General features: G+C 43.9%; 1 protein-coding gene across 1 annotated transcript; it reads left to right on the plus strand.

Annotated features, from left to right (window-relative positions):
- The first annotated feature begins 144 nt into the window (after positions 1-144).
- On the plus strand, positions 145-19,491 carry slc7a10b (solute carrier family 7 member 10b). The gene is made up of 11 exons (XM_086302175.1): positions 145-356; positions 5,069-5,273; positions 6,150-6,301; positions 10,750-10,875; positions 10,962-11,115; positions 12,872-12,995; positions 13,698-13,801; positions 13,881-13,977; positions 14,777-14,926; positions 15,030-15,207; positions 15,286-19,491. The coding sequence occupies exons 1-11, from the start codon at positions 215-217 to the stop codon at positions 15,414-15,416; spliced, it is 1,563 nt and encodes a 520-aa protein (XP_086158301.1). The 5' UTR covers positions 145-214; the 3' UTR covers positions 15,417-19,491.
- Positions 19,492-19,635: the final 144 nt, after the last annotated feature.

Raw genomic sequence — 19,635 nt, forward strand, 5'->3', positions numbered from 1 at the left:
ACCGGGAGAAGGTGAGAGTGCTCGGGCCGTTTTCCTCTCGGTGTCCTTGAACGCCTCTTGGTGAGTCCTGGGTATTTAACATTCTACCCTGGACAGCGGCAGGTTGTTGCGCAAGCGCAGCCCATTCAGTCTGCATGAATGCGGAGTGAGGAGAGGACAGGAGCACTGGGAGTACTGGGACTGGGAGGATCGGACCGGACCCGGGTAGGCGGACATGGATGGACAGAACAGCGGCAGCATCTGCTCCCGGCCGCACGGCACCGGGACGCACGGCAGGAAGGAGGAGAAGAAGATCCCCGACAGAGTGACTCTGAAGAAGGAGATCGGGCTGCTGAGCGCCTGCACCATCATCATAGGTGAGGCTGAAAAACAAGGAGATTCCTTCTTCTTTTGATTTAGTGCAGCAGAACTTTACATGAAACTCGTTCTTTATCAGAGCTGTGCTGAAACGGACCAGCTCCTCTGTGGCTGATTATAAGCTGAAAGCTGCACAGGAAACTCACAGCTTGTGGGGGTAGAAAAATGAGGGAGTCCATATTTGTTGTGGGTTCACATCAAATTGAGTTGTAGTGCTTACGTGGCTGAAATACATGAAGTCCAGGAGCAGGCTGTGGTGAAGCAGAAGATCATTGTCTGCTGGAGCAGAAGGAGAAGCTGGGAGCTTTAAAGAGGAGCATCATCCAGGGTGGATGGAGGGGGGAGGCCTGCAGGAGCTCAAGTCTGACTTAAAACTACTGTCAGCTTCAAACGGGCTCTTGTTGTTCCTCCGTTTGATGCTGGGCATGTTTGCAGTGAGCCAATCAGCACCCAAACTGCTTGTGGTGCACAAAAAAGAGTTTATCTAAGCTAAATGAGTACTTTTTAAAAAATATATAAACTGTGTTTTTCTGCTTGGCACACAGACACAAGGAGGAACTTTTATATTGTACTGAGCCTCATACATGGCTGTAGGTTTCCTTCAGCACTGGCGGACAGAATCCTTCAGGGACTGAGCCTGGTGCTGAAGTGCCAAAAAGTGCAGTTCCTCTAATGTCCACTTGAGGCAGATACTCTCATGTTAAACTGTCCAGCTTTACACGCAGAGAAATAAACTTGTTTACAGCCTGAAGTTTCTGTACAAAGGTTTTATCCACAGAATGTTGGACACAGCCAAGAAGTGGATGCTGCGCACTATGGCGGCCTCAAGATCATTGACGGTGTGCTGTGATGATGAGAGCGTAGTCTGAAAGCAAAGCTGTCGATCTGCATTCTTACCTACGTCTACACTCACAAACTCTGAGTGGGGACTGTGAGAATGACATCACAGATACGAGCAATGGAAATGAGCCTCCTCTCCAGGGTTTCTGGGCTCTCCTTTAGGGACGAAGAGCGAGGAACTGCCCACGCTGAAAGAAACCAGTTGTGGTGGTTCCAGGGGCGTAATTTCCAGGGGGTTAGGAGGGTTATGGCCCCCTCAATAATCAGACCTGGAGGCCTCCTGGTGAGGTGCTTCTGAAACGAGTTCCAGAGCAGACCCAGGCCTCTCTGGAGAGTCTCTTGGCTGCAAACATGTTTATTTCTGCACTGTAAAAAAAAAAAAAAAGTAATATAAAAGTATTTTACAGTGTGCTTTTAATGATATTTTAGAATATCATTAAATCTACATAAATAAATTGTGATTTTACATGTCAAATGTAAAACAACATAAAATCACTGTAAATGTGCTGTAAAATGTGAAGTTTTTACATGAGAGTCTGTGGGGACGGACTCACTGCTGGAGCCAGGTTCAAGAGGACCGCCGTGGTGGCTTTAGATAGCACAGAGGAGCAAAACAGTGAAGTGGATCAATGCAGGGAGGAGGCTGTGGTTGGTGTATATGTCGGCAGAACTTTGGACTTTAACACAGGATTTTGTTGTTTTTTTCCGTTTTCAAACCAACAGACTGATTTTGTTTTTGTGCATAAACCCAACCATACATACCTGTGCCATATTTTACACTCCCATTAACGTCATTTAGGATGTATGGGGATAAATGACCTTTCTCTTGTGAGGGACAGAAAGTAGGCCCACGGCTTAGCAGCATGGAGTAGCAGGTTTTCCCTAGTAGGTAACGAGGGGCCAGAGCATTAACGGATTTGCTAGTGGAGCTTTGTAGGTGGGGATGATATGTTCCCAGAGGTCAGCGTGAGTTAGAAGCCTGGCATATAAGTTCTGGACATACTGGAGCTGGAAATCACTAACAGAACTTCATTGTAATAATCGAGGTGGAGACAGAGGCACGGAGGAGAGTCTGCTACAGAATCAATGAGTAATGGCCAAAATCGAAAGGTGTAAAAAAGCTGCTGTGGTGACAGATATGATGAGCGTAGCGTCCAGAACAACACCTCGGGGTTCATGTCAATGAGAAGATTTTTAGTCTGCTGGAGTCGGACTCTGGGGCTCACAACCAAGAGCTGTGTTTTATTTCTGTTGAGTTTGAGTAGGTTAGATGACATCCGTGTTTTGATTTCATGCAGACAGTTGCAAGTGATTGTGGGAGGAGCTGAGTGGAGGGTTAGGTACTGAGATAAAGAGGTGTATCATCAGCATAGGAATGTAAGCACAAACTATGGTGGCAGATGATCTGACCAAGGAAGAAAGACAAGAATCAGATCTGGAGTCATTCACAGCCCTGAAAGTCTCCTTTTCTATTTGCTGTCTTACCAGAGTTACTCTAAGTTATCACGATGGGTTATTTTAACCTTGTGGTCTACTAGCAGGCACAAAATGCCTTCTAACAGTATAGCTTAAATAAAATAAAATAGCTCAACAAGGTAAAAACTCCACAAAAGAAGGAGCAGAATTTAATAGAAATGAAATAAATCTTTAACAACTCACCAAGAAAAAACTGTAACAAGGATCTTTATGATGCAGGGAAAGATTTTCCTCATCTGTCCTTGTGGCAGCAGAAACAGATGTTAGAGGAAGTATTCAGATGTATGTCTAGCTGTTCACCACAGTCGTGTGGATGGTCTCTGCATCAGCTGATGGAGGAATCTAAGCAGTGATGGGGGGGAAATTCCCTCATCAAACAATATGGATGCATTAGCCGGAGGTTTAACATCCGAGCAGCAGTAACGTTCAAATCGATTTTTATTTTATATTTTTATATACAACGCCAAATCACAACAACAGTCTCCTCAATGTTCCTTCATGGTCACGTGTCCGGGTTCATGCTGTTATTCCAGTTCCTCAGCTCCTTCTTACCGCTTGGATTAACGTCCCTGTCCACCCAAAACCTCCAAAGGCCTGGTACCCACACTGTGTCTGTGAGGTGTGAGTGCAGCCATGTCTCCATCAAACACATCAAACTACACTCATGATGAGTCTCTCAGTTCACCGAGCTCATCCATGTTATTATCCAAGAAGCTCACATGGTTTCACCTCAGGGTAAAAACACAATGAGTAACTAAAATGTGTTTTATAGGCTTAAACAAGCTGCTGTGATAGGCCGACACTCTGCACACAACGAAACATTTCTGTGGTTTAAAGCAGCTGTCTTTCATTTCTTTTTCACCACAAGTGATCAGTTCAGTTTTCCGGTGTGTAATGAGGATTCCAGCTGTTACGGCCGACCTACAGTGGTTTTATTATCGAGTAAATGGAGTGCTCCAAGGCATTGAACCCAGGCTGCTAACCTGCTGCCTCCGTGGGTGTTGGTGCAGGTCTTGGCTAACTGGACCTCATCCACACTTGGCTTTATGTTTTTTCCCTCCAGAACAAGAGGAAGGTTTTGTGTGCAGAATGCTGAAACACCTTTCCATTCACAGAGAGACGGAGGGAACAAACTGGCTGCTCTGCACGCTGCAGGAAGCTCTGCATCTGAAGTCATGTTTCTGTAGATTAAAACAAACTCAAATCTTTTTTCTTGACCTTTTAATCCCTTCAACGCTGACATGTTTCAGAGAGGAAGCTGCAGGAATGAGCTGCTGCAGAAGGTGAGTCGGTCACTTCCCACCTCTGCAGACTGGAGTGGATAATTTATGTCTGGTTATGTAATGGCTGTGTGTGCCACTTGGCTGCCTTCTGCCACGCTACTGGTAGTGCTGTAGACTGAATGTGTCGGATCTACTGGTACTCCACGCTGCATACTGAGGCTCTGGGCAGGAGGAATTGTTCCCATCCTGAGCTATGGCCTTTATGTCCTTCTCTAACTCACTCTGTTATGGAGCTCTTTGTGTCTTTATGTCCTCTATATAAACTCAGAGGGGACCAGTTTGGACTTTGGAGCAGTAGAAATGTTCAGGATGTTCTCTGACAAAGAAGTCACATGTGAGAAGCACGTGCAAGAAGGATGGTGCTATGTGACCAATAAGAGAACAATCAGGACCTGTGGGGTCTCTACCTCCAGCTTCATTCTTTGCATTGTTTTCTGGGTCTCATTTACTCTTTTTTAGTATTTGGCAGATTTCTGGACTGACAGCAAGCAAAAGCCAAATTCTCCTGAATGTATCTCATAAAGCTTGAAGCTCTTCATCCTTCCTTAGAGCTGATGCTTTGGGCGTCCCCTGCAAAATCAATTCTGACTTCTACCTGACTTGCAGACAGGCACACTAACCCCTGATCCTCATGTTTGTGTCACCAGAATACATGAATACAAATGAATGTACAATGTGTCCCCGGCCCAAAACAACAACAACAACAACAAAAATAAAGATGAAGAGAGAGGAGTTGAGGCGTTTGACAATATGAGACATTATCCATCCATCCATCTTCTGGTTATCAAATTCAGGTGTCCCAGGGCAAGGTGGGAGGGCTCACACACCGGACAGGTCACCCATCTATCACAGGCCTAACAAAACCAGGAAAAAACTAACAAAGTAAACCAGGAAGTAACCAGGAGACTAACATGAAACATGACATAGACAGGACAAGAAAAAAGGCATGAGAAGTAAGAAAACACAAGGAATGATTAAAAACTAATGGCAACCATGGCAACCATAACAGCTCACCAACAAAGCACCCCAAAGTGACACATACCTCATGTGACCTGGGTTATTCAACATACAAGATATTAAAGATCTCGACTCCTGTTAAATGTGTCTGATAGGGAACATCATCGGCTCCGGGATCTTCATCTCTCCTAAGGGTGTCCTGGAGCACTCGGGCTCGGTGGGAGTGGCTTTAGTGGTCTGGGTGCTGGGAGGCTGCATCGCTGCGTTGGGCTCCCTCTGCTATGCTGAACTGGGCGTCACCATTCCCAAATCTGGAGGCGACTACTCCTATGTCACAGAGATATTTGGAGGTCTGACGGGGTGAGTGACCCTTTGTGTGTCCAGTACTCTTCACTGAATTAGGATTAGGATGATGGAAATCTAAATGTCAGGGGCCTGAGACTAACCTGAGACCGCTATAAGTGCTTTTAAATTCAAATGTGGAAATAACATAAAAGAGAAAAGGAGCAAACTCTTTGCCACAGTACTGTACAATAAAGAAATATGACTTTTTTATCAGGGTTAATGCCAGTAAATAACTTTCTTGACCAATGTAGGTCAGTCTACATGGACAGGTAAAGGGTGTAGCTTCATACTACACATGGAGACAGATATGGAAGACATGAATTAGCACAGCTAACCAGCAGGTTCTTACCATCAACCGAACATTTACGTTCTGCCGTCATACAGGCAGGTTGTGTACCAAAAACTTTCTGAGTTGTTGTTCATGTAAATTTTTCTAGTTACGACACTTCGTTGGAAGGACGCAGACTCATTAACTCGAATGTGTGTAGCAGAAGCGTCTCGTTGTGGTGGATGAAGGTGATGCCATCAGGACGCTGCTGCTGCTGCTCGCTTCACACCTCAAATCAAACTGGAGGATGGCCTAAAGTGGGTCATGATACAGAAAGAGATTTCGCTGCAATAGAAACCCGTTACAGTCCTTCTGTCAAAGACATGACGAACAAAAGGAAACAGTTTGGGCCACAGAGCCCGGTTATTCTGGACTGTCTTACGAGTGCCATGAAGACTCCAGAAGTCTAGAGGTTCTTTAGCTGCACTCACACTGGACGTGGTCTTTTTTATATTCACCAGTGAAATCCACGGCGAGGGCTTTGCCTCGTGTTTTGCTGTCCTGCTGAGTTATGGAGAGTTTCTGAATCTGTGTTTGTCACTGAAGCTCCTTCTCTCTTCCAGATTCCTCCTGTTGTGGAGCGCCGTCCTCATCATGTATCCGACCACGCTGGCCGTCATCGCGCTTACCTTCTCCAGCTACATACTGCAGCCGGTCTTCCCAAACTGCGTTCCACCGTACATGGCGACACGGATGCTGTCTGCCACCTGTCTCCGTGAGTGATAACTTTATCAAACACACTTTGATCAGTGTGAGGCCAGTTCATCAAGTCAGAAGAATTGCTTCATTGTTTTGTCTTCTGTGGAAAACCTATAAGGTCGATCCTTCAGGCCCACAGGAGATGCAGTACGAATCGGGATGTACATAACAGGCAACACCTCGGACGCTGTAGTGATGAAACACATTTCCAACCAAATTCGTTGTCCCAGAAACTTTTTCTAAAAGGTGCCTTTAGACTGTTTGATTCAAATGGCAGATTTTCGTGGCGTATCAGAATATACATTCACCTGCATTAATATTTGTTGTACCTCAACCAAGATCCTTTTGGTACCCATCAACAGGCTTCTGGTATAATTCTTCTTGGAAAAGTCAGTAGAGTTCATGTATATTGTTTGGTTTCCTGTCACAGACTCAACTGTTAAGCTTATATCACAAATTTTCAGCAGCGTTGAGGTCGAGGCTTTGGGAGGCCCATTCCATAAGCTTAATGCTAACTTGGTTTATCCAAATGCAGTGTTTGGGATCATTGTCCTGTTGGAACCCAAGACTATGTCCAAGTTTCACCCGTCTAGCTGTTGGTTGGAGAAGTTGAAGATTGTGGAGGTAGTCCTCCTTCTTTATTCCATCCACTTTGTCTAATGTACCAGAACCACTGGCAGTGAAACAGCCCAGAGCGTGATGCTGCCACCGCCATGCGTCACAGCTGCAGTGTTCTCAGGGTTGAAAGCCTCACCTTTGCTCCTCCAATCAGCTCCATCTTTGTCTCGTCTGACCATCAAACCTTTCTCCAGACGCCGTTTGGCTCGTCCACGTGGGCAGATTTCAGTTGAGCTCGTTGATTTTGGAGCAGGAGCTTCTTTCTTGGTCCATGGAGATGTGAGACTGGCTTCACTGTGGAAGTGACACTGGTGTTCCAGCAGATTCTAGTCCAATGGCAGGCTATGTTCCTGAACATAACATAATAATGGCCCGGGTAGTTCCTGAACATCCTAACAGTTTCCTGTCATCTGAGGGGGACAGTCTGGGTGTCTCCCAGACCTCAGTGGGGACAGATCTGAGTAACTTGTACTTGTGTGATCTTGGATCCTTGCTCAGAAACGGCTCAGAGAGACTTTCCCAACTTGTGTAAATCTGCAGTTCTGCTTTTCAGATCTTCACTGAGATGGCTGGACTTTCCCATTGTTCCCAGTATTGGTCAATCCAGTGAATGCTGTCAAACAAATCCTTTTTATGCTGCAGAGAGAATCTGTCAGTCGTAATTAACCATGATCACTAATGAGAAGCTAACAGGCCTCGGCCAAGTTTGAAGACATTGTAGAACCTCCAACATCATTTATCACAAGCTTTCAGCATGTGCACGTAAACATCAAAATCAATTCAGACTTGAGCACCCAGATCCTGTTTTTAAGTTTTTTAAAACTGTCCATGCTGGAAGAAGAACCGCTCAAAGAAATCATTAAAAGCCCAAAATGACTGTGAGGTTCAAGCCTGTGACGAGTGGATGGAAACCTCTGACCTCAGCTGTGTCTCCTGATACTGCTGCTCAGCATTCATCTTTAGAAACAGTTGTGCTGATCAGAAACATACTGGTTGCTCTTTTTAACAGAGCTTGAATGTGTTTCCAGATTTGGGGGATTTTGTCTGGAGTGGCCAACGGGAAGAATGAATAAGGCAGAAATTCTGTGTAAAAAAAGCCTTTAATAAAAAAAATCACATGTTCGGTGTGATGCAGCGTGGAGAATTACGTCATGGAGCTGCAGATTGCGGCTTGCGAGTCTGCCGTGCTGCTCGTTGTGTGCTCATCTTCCCTCTGTGCTCCAGAGAGCAGTGATGCAGCATTACTTGAATGTCGGAGGAGAGTAAAGTGTGTTAAAATGCTTCTAATAAAAAATGCATTGGAATCCTGGAGGAGGAAGAAGAGCAGGACCAGGAGATGAGATGAGCTAAAATCATTTAAACCCTCCGAATCAAAGATTATCCATGTTTTGTCTGTCAGTGTGTCCATTATTCAGCATCATGTGTGTGGCAGTTTACAGTTTCTATAGAGCGGTTTGGTGCTCAGGGTGTGAATGAACTGAAGAAGCAGCAGCAGAGGGATGTTTGTTTCACATTCTGCTTGAAAGCAAACAGTTTGCACAAAGCTGAGTGTTTATAGCTGCTCTGAAAGGCTACACTCCAAAGCAGAGTCAAAAGTCTGCCTTCATAGAGAGCGACAAAGTGCAGTGAATGGTAGAAATGAGCATAATGGCACACACTTTTGAACAAACCCTCGTCGAAGGCTTTCATGCTCAGTTGTTCACACATGAAGTGAGCTCTGTGTAAAGAACGAGAAGAAAGACGGCGAGAAAAGTGACCCGGCTGCTTTCTCTGCTCTTCGGCTCTGCAGATTTTCTGCCCTCTCACGGCTGTCCAGCATTTCTGTTACACAGTTCAAATCATGGCAGTTTCATGTATTTATAAACTCTGTATAAAAGTGCATTAAAGTCACACGTGATTGGTTTTGGGAGGTCCAGTCATGAAACCTCAGTGCTGAAATTTTGGTCACCGTGTGTGTTTTATGGAGGTAGAAGTGACAACAGCACAGACGCTCCAGTTAGCTGAGCGAAGTCTGTCTATAGAGAGCAAAACTGTGTTTGTATCAGCTGCAAACATTTGTTTTTCTGCTGTAGTTTGAACTTTGGACATCAGAGGAAGTGCAGCTCTTTTAACACTTGCCAGTTTTTATATACATTTGTACTCCAGCACATAACAACAGGAATCTAATAGATGGCTGTAAACTGTCAGTACAGGGTCATTTCCATGTTACCTGGACCTTTGCAAAGACTGTCTGAATGTCTCAAACAGTTACTGCTTGTCAGCACTGAATTAAGCTGTTAGACACATTAACATGGAGGACATAAGCTAACTCTTTGGTCCCATTCCTTTCACTGTGAAGTTGTCCGTGAGGGGACTGTCTCCTCCTGGGTTTGGACTGATGGCCTTGGCTTGTTAGGTAAATGTGTAAGCTACTACACTATGGAGTGACTGGAAAGGCTGGCTATAAAAACTCTGCAAGTTCACTAATCCAGTGGGGTAAAATAAAAACTCTTAGATCTGAGAAAAAATCTTAAAAGCAGGGTGTGACTCGAAAAATTCAGCTGTTTTTATCAAGAATTGATTCAAAGACAGCGAGTGTCATTAGACGTTTAAGGACAGTCAGTAAGGACAGTCAGTGAGGACAGCCCGAGCAGAGGTCACGACCCCTCGGGCTGCCTAATTGGTTGATGTCTTGTAACTGGCTGCAAATGCCTGATCAATGAGTAAATAATGTCTGAGCTGGAATCTGAAGAGAGACAGCTGGACTCCTGACGCCCTCCTTCACACTCGTTCTTGGAACGGGATCCTGAAACGTGAGCTCGATCCGGCCTCCTCGGAGGGTGGCCGAGGGGCACCCAGACGGTTTTGTTCGCCCTTCGCAACGGAAGTGGTTTGTTTTGTGTGGCTGACAGCCTGCCTTTGTGCCGGAGAGCGAGGCCACCATGAGAGCGAGCAGGGGAAAGCCGCTGACAGTGATAGACGAGGTGAAACAATCACGCCCTCTCTCACTCGGCCTTTTCCCACATTCCTGCCTCCCAGGGTAACCGGCTGCTGCCGCCCACTGCCGGTGAGAGTACCCGCACTGGGACCGCCTGATGGAGACCAGATACTGCTGCTGATCTTATTAAAGGAGCACTCCACCGGCTTTACGTGTTGATCTCAGTCCAGACCAGCAACCTTTGGTCAGTCTCCAGTGATGTCCAGCTCAGTCCCAGTCAGACGGGGACTGGTGATCCAAACCTGTGTTGTCCTCTTACCCAGACAGGTCTTACTCCAGGAGGCCTTTCCTCCTTGCCTTGAGGAAAGGCCATCGCTAGCAGCTTAGAGGTTCCACTCCAGATGTTTCTGTCTGGATTGACTTCCATAGCCTTTTCCTTGACTCTCAAAGAAATCAGAGTTGTCCTTCCCCCCAATCAGGGCTGTCAAACATAAGCCCCGAGGGCCCACCATAGGGCTTTGGGAAATGTGAAGGAGGGCTTAAATTTTAAACTTTTTTCCATCATTATTTTTTAACTCTCAGCCCAGATGTGGCTCCACAGAGCGGTGACCTCCAGCATGCAGCTGTGAACAGGAGCACCTGAGCCCAGAAGGATTGAGCTTAGAGACACGTTACTGCTTATTGGTGGTTCATTTAAAAGTTTCATTAATGTGTGGAGGTTATTTAGCTGTGCAGAAAGAAAATAACAAATCCTAAGCATTCATTTCCTGAGGAGAGCTTTCTGCAGTAATAAACCCCCCTCAGAATCAGCTGATAGTTTTTGATCTTTAATGGAGTCGTGCCAAGTTTGACCTTTAAACTGTAGAGATGTTCTGAGCACTCTCTGTCCTCCCGAGTGTGTCGTTAACGAGGTTCTGTGCTCGCCTCAGTGCTGCTGACCTGGGTGAACTGCTCCAGCGTCCGCATGGCCACCAGGATCCAGGACGTCTTCACGGTGGGGAAGCTGATGGCGTTGGGCCTCATCATTGTAGTTGGTCTGGTCCAGATCTTCAATGGTAAATCTGCCAGCCCTCAACAGATCTGACGCTTTTCCACTTCCTGAGGTAAAGCTAAAAGCTCTGATGTCTCATGTAACCACCAGGAAACTACGAGGCGCTGACGCCTCAGGTGGCCTTCTCTCTGGAGAGGACGCCGTCGGTTGGGCAGATCGCGCTCGCCTTCCTGCAGGCGTCCTTCGCCTTCAGCGGCTGGAACTTCCTCAACTACGTGACAGAGGAGGTGGTCGAACCCAGACGGTGAATATTCACACTTCTCATCACCGTGGTTTTGCTTTCACAAATTATTGGGAACGTTCTGAAGATATGTAAGTGCCCAAACACGAGAACTTCATCCAAATGAAACTTTAAAGGAAACGTCAGACATCAAGGAAAATCAAGGAGACTGGAAAGTGAGAAACTAGCCTGCTTACAGTAACCAGATCACCACCAACTCATCAAAAGGTCCTACTTAGCAAATGAGATTGTTAATGTGCTGCAATTTTTTTTTGTTCTGCAGATTAATCGACAACTGCTGAGACCAAAATATAATCTGAAAACTAATCTTGCACTTTTGTAATCCTCTGTCAATCAAACCAAATGATGTCTAACACTTCCTTTAATGTTTGTTTTTGGCTGCTACAACTTTCTTTTTTCAGCAGAGTGATGCTCCATGATCCTCATTATTTCTCCGTTTTTATTCACCACGACCGTGTTAAATAAGACGTGGTAACACTTTATAAAAACCGGCTGTGAGGCTTACAGGTTCACGCTTTTCTTTATTTCTTTATTTATTGCTTTCTGTTTGCTAAGACACACAAGAACAACAGAAAAATGACATCTAGTAGGAAAGAATGAGGCTTAAGGTCATTGCTGATGATGACTGAGACCTGACAGGGTTAATAAATGGAAAATTTCTAGTTAATTAACTTTTATGTTCAGTAATAGGTAAATGGATCGGAAACCATACAGCTGGTGTACATTGATGAGTCAGAGGGACTTCTGTTTCCTTTTGTCTGCCCCTCGGCTCTTCACTGTTGGAGTTACTTAAAAAAGTCATGTATTACACACAGGACCGATGCTGAAGGCCTGTGAGGCCGCAGCAGTTTTCATGTAAAATAATTATTTAACTATTTATTATTTTATGATTTTTCCACTGCTTGGAACAGTACTACAGTTTAGTTAACTGTCAGGTTGCCATTTATCACTGATGGTTATTATGACGTGTTACCAAATATGTGAGTAAAATATAAATATATGCAACTTCCTTTAAAGTGGATCCTTTCTGCTCATTTCCATGTTTTCATTCTTGGACTCTGCTAGAGGAGCTTTGCATGAGTCACAGTTCAAAATAATCCTCCTCTATCTCATACTGGGCTGTGTTGCGGACCCTCAGCTCATCCTCTGTCTGAAACGAGATGTTTAGCTCCTCCCCTTTTAAATCAACTTTCTTCTGATCGGTTGATGGAAAATTGGAAGAGAAGTGGGTGGGGCTCTTTTTGCCTGAGATGATCAAATTAGGGACATGCCCTGTCCGTGACATCATACAGAGCTAGGAGTAAAAAAAAAACCTGTGAAGCCTGAGATTCTGTCTCACAGGGACTTCCTGTGCAGACATTGATCTAAAACTTTAATTTCATGTTCTACAGTAAAAGTTTCACAGGTTAGAGTTAAAATATATTAGTGCTTTTTCTTAAATCTGTAAACTTTGTAAAGTATTGTATTATTTAATTAGTTAAGTCTGTTACTGTTAATGTCTTGGAGCAACCACATAATTTCCTTGGGTATAATTAAAGTATTCCGAACATGCACCACAGGGACGTGCCATATATGACGGGAAATAAGCCGAATATTTCCACTTTGAAAGGAGTCTGCTGTCTGGTGGTCAGCTCACTCGTTTCAGTGAGCTGACCACCAGACCTTCCTGCTTGAAAAGCTCATCCCTCAACTTCACATGTGGTTGTAAATGTTTTGGTTTGGACTGTGTCGTCTGTGCATGGTGCGTGGCCTCGGTCAGGAATCTACCTCGTGCCATCTACATCTCCATCCCATTGGTGACCTTTGTGTACACGCTCACCAACATCGCCTACTTCTCCTCCATGTCGCCTGAGGAGCTGCTGTCATCCAATGCTGTGGCTGTAGTGAGTAACATGGAAATCATGGTCTCGATGTCCAACTCTGCTGAAAATGACGTGTTCATGCAACCAAACTGCTTTTTAAATTGTGTTTCGAGGGGAAAGGTAGAAAGGGAGCAGTCATGTGTAACACAAAGACAGACAAAGCCTGCATTTGGAGACATAGCCTGATGAACCAGGTAAAGTTAACCACTATTAAAGGGGTAGGCCCTCCCACAGCTAAATTTACACATTTTTCCTCTGACATGTTGTGCTGGTTATGCAGCTGAGTTATATCCCCCAGTGTTGGAGAGAGCACCACATACTAAATACCCTATAAAATACATTAACATTTAGGATTGACAAAGTAGTCAAATATGCACACACAGACTGAAAACCCTCCCACAACACATTGTAAAACCTTTACACGTATACATGCAATCAGTAACCAATCAGTGTTAAGCTTTGGTTATGGAGAGGACTCAAAGTCAAGAAAATAAAACTCAACAAAAAGTGTCTTCATATCCCAACGTTCTGATGAAAAAGAAAGTTTGGTTGATTCTAACTAAATCAGACTCATGGGTACCTGTCCCGTTGTTCCAGTGTGCTTAAAAGTGAGGCAATCTATTTCAGCTTAGCTCAGCCAATCAGAGTCTGCGGGAACAGATTAAAAGAACACCGCTGTGGTCTGAGCGTGTTGGTCAATCTTTCTGTTGTTCTGCTCTCCAGACGTTTGGTGAGAAGCTGCTGGGAATGTTCTCCGTCATCATGCCGATCTCTGTGGCTCTGTCTACCTTTGGAGGAATCAACGGCTACCTGTTCACGTCTTCCAGGTGAGCCGGACTTCCTGTTTTTCTGTGGTTTTAAATAATGAAGCAGCTGCTAAGTTCGGGCTGGTTTTCCTATCAACAGGTTGTGCTTCTCGGGAGCTAGAGAAGGTCACCTCCCCAGCCTGCTGGCCATGATCCACTATAAGAAATGTACGCCCATCCCCGCCCTGCTCGTCTGCGTATGTACACATTGATATTACAGAAGTCTCAGTTTCAGTGCTTTCTACACATAAACAGTATTTTAATTGTTTTTAACTGCACAGTGCTGTTTTTAAGTATTTTTATAAAATTTCTCCCTAACTCTGTGAGCTTTAAGTCCCATTACCTCTAACCCTGAACCCAGCGCTATCAGCGTATCAGATTTGTAGCTTTTAAAAAATCAAACAAAGTCAAAAAGTGTTTGCATATTTAAAAAAATAATTATTTTCTTTTCCTCCAGAACCTACAGCTACGGTTAAATAGATTTTCACAAACAGATGTGTCAGTCTGCAGGAGAGTGACCAATTTTGGTACCAAAGGTTTTTAAAACCTTTTTTTTTTAATTTAAACAAACTGCTTGTGTGGACTCCCTTCTTTAACCAGTTTGGGGGTTTGTCCGGGACAAAAGGAGCTGAATTGGGGAGGCACAGTGTTGTGATAAAACTTGGCAACTTGGCATGGTTTCTAAAACAAGTGTCCATAGATGGCAAGAGAACCTGTTACAATAGCTAAACAAAGGTAAACAAAAAGAAAACGATCAAATTTTTCTTATTATTTTTCTGATTTTTTGTTTTTCTTATAACTCTCAGAATAAAGCCACATCCTGGTTTAAGCGGACATACAGCAAATATAGACTTAAAATCTTAAAGTTGGTCACCAGATTGACTTTGCTGGGTGTTACCAAAGTGGCCCGTCCAACCAAAGTCTGCATGTGGGAAAAACTTTCAAAAACTCTTCTTCAGTCATGTTCACGCAGTCACGTCTAACCTTGTGTTACAGTGCACAGCCACCATCATCATACTCTGCATTGGAGAGACACACAATCTGATCAACTACGTCTCCTTCATCAACTACCTGTCATACGGTGTTACCATCGCAGGCCTGCTGTACTACCGCTGGAAGAAACCCAACTTGTACCGACCCATCAAGGTGAACCCAGCAGGCTTCTACCATCTGTTACCTGTTAACTGTTCATATCTGCAACTCGTCAGGTTTCACTGACTTCCCATCATGTACTTGCTGTCTTCTACAGGTGAACCTGCTGGTTCCTGTGTGCTACTTGATGTTCTGGGCAGTGCTGCTGGGATTCAGTCTTTACTCTGAGCCAGTGGTTTGCGGTGTTGGACTAGTCATCATGCTTACGGGTGTACCTGTCTACTTCCTGGGTGTGCATTGGAAAGAGAAACCAAAGTGTATCTATAACTTCATTGGTGAGTTTCTAAAGAAATTACTTTGTAGGGTTTAATTTGACTTGTTTTAATACAACTTGTGATTTTATCTTTCTGCAGAGAGGGCGACACATGTGGGCCAGAGGTTGTGTTTTGTGGTCTTTCCTCAGCTCGACCCCATCGAGCTCGCCAGTCCTCCAGAGTGGACTGACCGCTCATCAGGCAGGGGAAGCGTGTCTGTCAATTCTTAAAACTCTTATCTGGAAACAAAAAGATCTTCTGGTTTTGTTTTTTTTATCCTGTTTTTACTGATCATCAAACAAGTCCAGACCCTGTTCCAGTCATGGGAGCTCTGTCTGATTTTTGAACCTTTGAGACTCTGATTTTTGTTTTTCTAAAGTTGAGTGGAATGCCCGCTGTTCTGTGTGGGCTGCGTACAGTTTTTTCTCTCCATCTACTTTTATACTAAGTCTTCAAGTACACCATCCTAATGCCAACAGTTTCACGCCGTGGACGGACTTTTTATTTCCACTTTGGAACCATCTGTTCCTCCTTTGGTAACACGACAGAACAGTGACTCTCTCTGAATGTTGCTGGTATTTTATTGTGCCTTCAGGTCTTTTCACACCAAGTTTTTCCTACAGTTGGAAAACTGCAAAAAAAACTTGCACATTGTTTGTTAAAGTCACTAAAAACAGCCAACTCCTTTCTCATTTTCAGATCCATCCATGCCACCAGTGTGTCACGGGGCTCTTTTAAGATGCACCAATAAAGAAGTGATACTGGAACAGCAGGCTAGATGCTTTAGATTTGGCTAGATTTAGAACCTAGGCTGAAGTCAAAGATAGCTGTTGTGATAAATTTTGTTTTTTTTGTCTGTCTTCTTGGATATTTGCCCCATTCGTTTTCATTTGCCTGAGCAAAATTTTTCTTCAGACCAATCTACTATCTGCTGATTAGTTCCCATGCATTAAAAATGAAGATTTTACATGTTTAAATGGGGAAAATGATCCACATTTGGAGGCAGGAGGCGTTGGCATTAATCATTTCGCTGCTCACAGTTTGAGTCCTGGGAGAGATTTTTTTTCCTTGCTGCTCTAGTAAAGTGGACTGATTCTGCTTTTCCTTATTTGTAGTCATACATCTGCTGTGCTGGAAGTTCATATGAAATATGGGAAATTTGGGAATGGCACACACATGGCTCTGTATGATGTCAGCAAGCACAGATATTCCTAATGTGGCCTGATTAGACCTAAACTCCACCCACTTTCTGTTCAAACCTTCTATTTGGGGCAGCCAATCAGAAAAAAGTTACTGTCTTGTTTCAGACAGTGAACGAAATGTGGGGCTTCACCAAGGCCGAGCATAAAATAAAGGATTATTTTCCTCTAGAAGAGTCCTTGAATGTAAATATGGAGCTGCAACATTAATAATAACACCTTGTCGTTGTCCCAAGGAGCCACCACAGCAGATGGAGCTGCATATTTCCATTTGGTGAAACTGCAGCCCCCCCCCCCCCATTTAATCCAGGTTTGGGATTGGTATAATCTTAACCCTGTAGGTTTGTAGCTCCTCCTCCTGGTCTTGGACCAGGGAGCTTGTGTGTGTAAGACAAACGTTAAACCACCACATCAGCCCCCAAACTGTTATGTGTTAATCAGAATGAGTTACAGATTTTACTTTTTAAATAAATAGAAAAGTAACGTTAGGAAAGGATGACATTACAGACTGTGTGCAAGACGTCAGAGCAGGTGTTTGGTGAAAATTTCAGACTTGGTGTGAAAAGCTCTTTATTTTGTGAAATGTGTATAAAATGTGGTGTATTAACTGATTCACTGTTAGAGATTTTAATATATTTGTGAGTGCCTTTTTGCTTTGTTTGTTGCATAGATTGTCTGAGAATTACTTTGGTGTCCTGTTGACTGTTTCTGTGTCACTATAAAAAGAAACCTGCTGTAAATAAACCAGACGGAGCACAAAGCACTGGCACATCCAAAAGACCGAGGGCAAACTCAAGCTTAAAAAATGTTGCTAACAAACTAGTTGTGCTCACGTTACCTGCTGCTCTCATGGATGGATCACATGATGCTGTGACCGTGAGTGCATTCAGACATAGGATTTGTGTAATCCACAGCAGTCTAACACGCTGTGGCACTTTATGTTGTGCATGTAAAGTGTTGCTAATGCAGGATGTTACTGAGACAGAATTGGCCCTTCTTGCAGTCACATCTGCTGGTCAGGTTGGAGCTGTACTGTTAGCAAAGCTTCTCACCTTTGCTAACAGTACAAAACCATCTTTCTTCAATTTCCTGCTCTGTGCAGTTTCTGATTATGCAACGTGTTATTCTGAGAAACTGTGAACAAGACCCTCTTTCAGTTCTAAGGTTTTCTGGATTAGGACATAAAAAATCATCTGGTCTTTAGCAGGTTCTAAACATATTACACTGTGTCAGCAGCACGAGGCAGCATGCAGAAACGGGCCTCATGCATTCAGCAGCTTCGAGAAGCTCCTTTAGCAGTAATAAGTTGCAGTGATGATTTCCTGTGTGACTTATCAGTCTCTCACATCACTGTGGAGGAGTTTTGGTTTCTTTGCCTCATTGAGGTTTGCAGCATTAAGCTCTTTGAGGACTGGACTTTGAAACGTTGCAGCAGCTCGATGCTTTTCTTCTTCAGCCGTTCTGCTGCTGTGCTTGGATCATCGTCCTGCTGAAGACCCAGTTTGGTCCAAGCTTCAGCTGTGGGACACCCGGCCTCACACTGACTCTAGAATACTTTGGTATACAGAGGAGTTTGTGGTCTAATCAGATCATCATCCCTCCACCACCATGCTGACAGCTGCTATGGGGTGTTCAGTTTTGTAAATTATGGAGAGATATCTCCACCTGTCCAAAGGACATTGCCTCGAGGTTTGTTCGATTTCAGCTTCATAAACCTGAGCCATGCTGTGATGCTGTCCCTGACTCTACTGAAGCCTGTAGAGTCAGAGATGGAGATCTTGATGGGGGGGTTTTCACCTCCAAACCAGCAAACTGCCACAACTTCAGCTTTTATAGAGCTGCTTACACCGGCTGAGGATCATCTGCTCAGGTGCATCTGATTAACTCACCTTTTAATTCCTATGGAAGCAGTGAGGATGGACTTTTTCACACACTGCTTCTGTGTTTTGGCCTCATTTGTTCAGTAAATACTGACACAGTGTGATGTGTAATACTGTTCATCTGAAGCTGACCTAATTTTAAAACCTTCTAAGGACCAGCTGAGTTTTTATGATGTCTACCCTAAAATTAAAAGAGAGTGTACTTTCTTTTTATGACTGTGTGTTTTTCTGTGTTTGCGCTCAAGCAGCTGTGCTGTTGGACAATAACAGTACGAGGAAGCCTTAACATTTCTATGTGCGCCCTTTTATTCATGTGTTTTTTGTTACACCATATAGTATAATCCACTACACTGTGCACTTAATGAGTCATAGTTATCCCAAATGATTTTTAATCCCTCAGGTTATGGCAATTTGCAGTGTAAAGCAGCAGGGATGAGAATTCACACCTCCAAGTCAGAGGCCATGGTTGTTATCCAGACGCAGGGCTGGGCTCTGTGCTGATGAGAAGCTGCAGTATCTTGTGTGCTGTTCTTGAGTAAGAGGAGAGCAAGAGACTGACGCAGCCTCTGCAGTGATGCAGACGCCGTATCGCTCCGTTATGATGAAGAGCCACAACAGATCAATGCAAGTCACAGAGGGACTAGAAATTACAAAATTAATATCATTTTTTATTGAATGAGACTTGAAACTAATGATTAAATCAGGAAGTCATCAGGAGCATGTTTGTTGCAGTCACAGAGAGAGGATGCTGAGGGCGGTTTTACCATAGACCCAACTTCAGGCTATATAATAATAATAATAATAATAATAATAATAATAATGCATTTTATTTAAAAATAGCGCCTTTCAGAGCACCTAAGGACACTGTACAATAAATACACAATAATAAGAGTAACAGATAAAAGTTAAAAGCATGCAGAGGTTTAAACATAAGCTATTTTAAACAGGTGAGTTTTGAGGGTGGACTTAAAAAGAGGGAATGAAGTATATCAGTAGAGGGGCCTAATTCTGTTCAGACAACAATAAAAAAAAATCTAAAATCCAGCTGTATTCACTTTGCAAATTATAGCTGGTGTCTCCACTCGTATTGATACACACATTTTCATGTTGTAAATTTCTTGTAAAGCATTCGGTGTTTACAGTGGGATCATCACACTGGATGTTAACTTGGATGTGTGTTACTGCACTTTGAGAAAATAACTATAAATAAATGCAGAATGAGGCAGACCTGCACTGGTGGTGTCTGTCTCTCTGAGCTGTGCCGGCTGTGGATGCGTCACAGCTGCTGGGGGTGGAGCCAAGAAATTATGCGGCAGGTGATTAAAAGCGATTCTGGGTGGGGGAAAAAATCTGATTTTATAAGATTAAAA

This window comes from Aulonocara sp. 'chitande type north' Nkhata Bay, linkage group LG7 (assembly GCF_057382095.1).
Source record: "Aulonocara sp. 'chitande type north' Nkhata Bay isolate Kocher_YH1m ecotype deep benthic linkage group LG7, A_spYH_male_GT1.1, whole genome shotgun sequence".
In the NCBI taxonomy this organism is placed as follows: domain Eukaryota; kingdom Metazoa; phylum Chordata; class Actinopteri; order Cichliformes; family Cichlidae; genus Aulonocara; species Aulonocara sp. 'chitande type north' Nkhata Bay.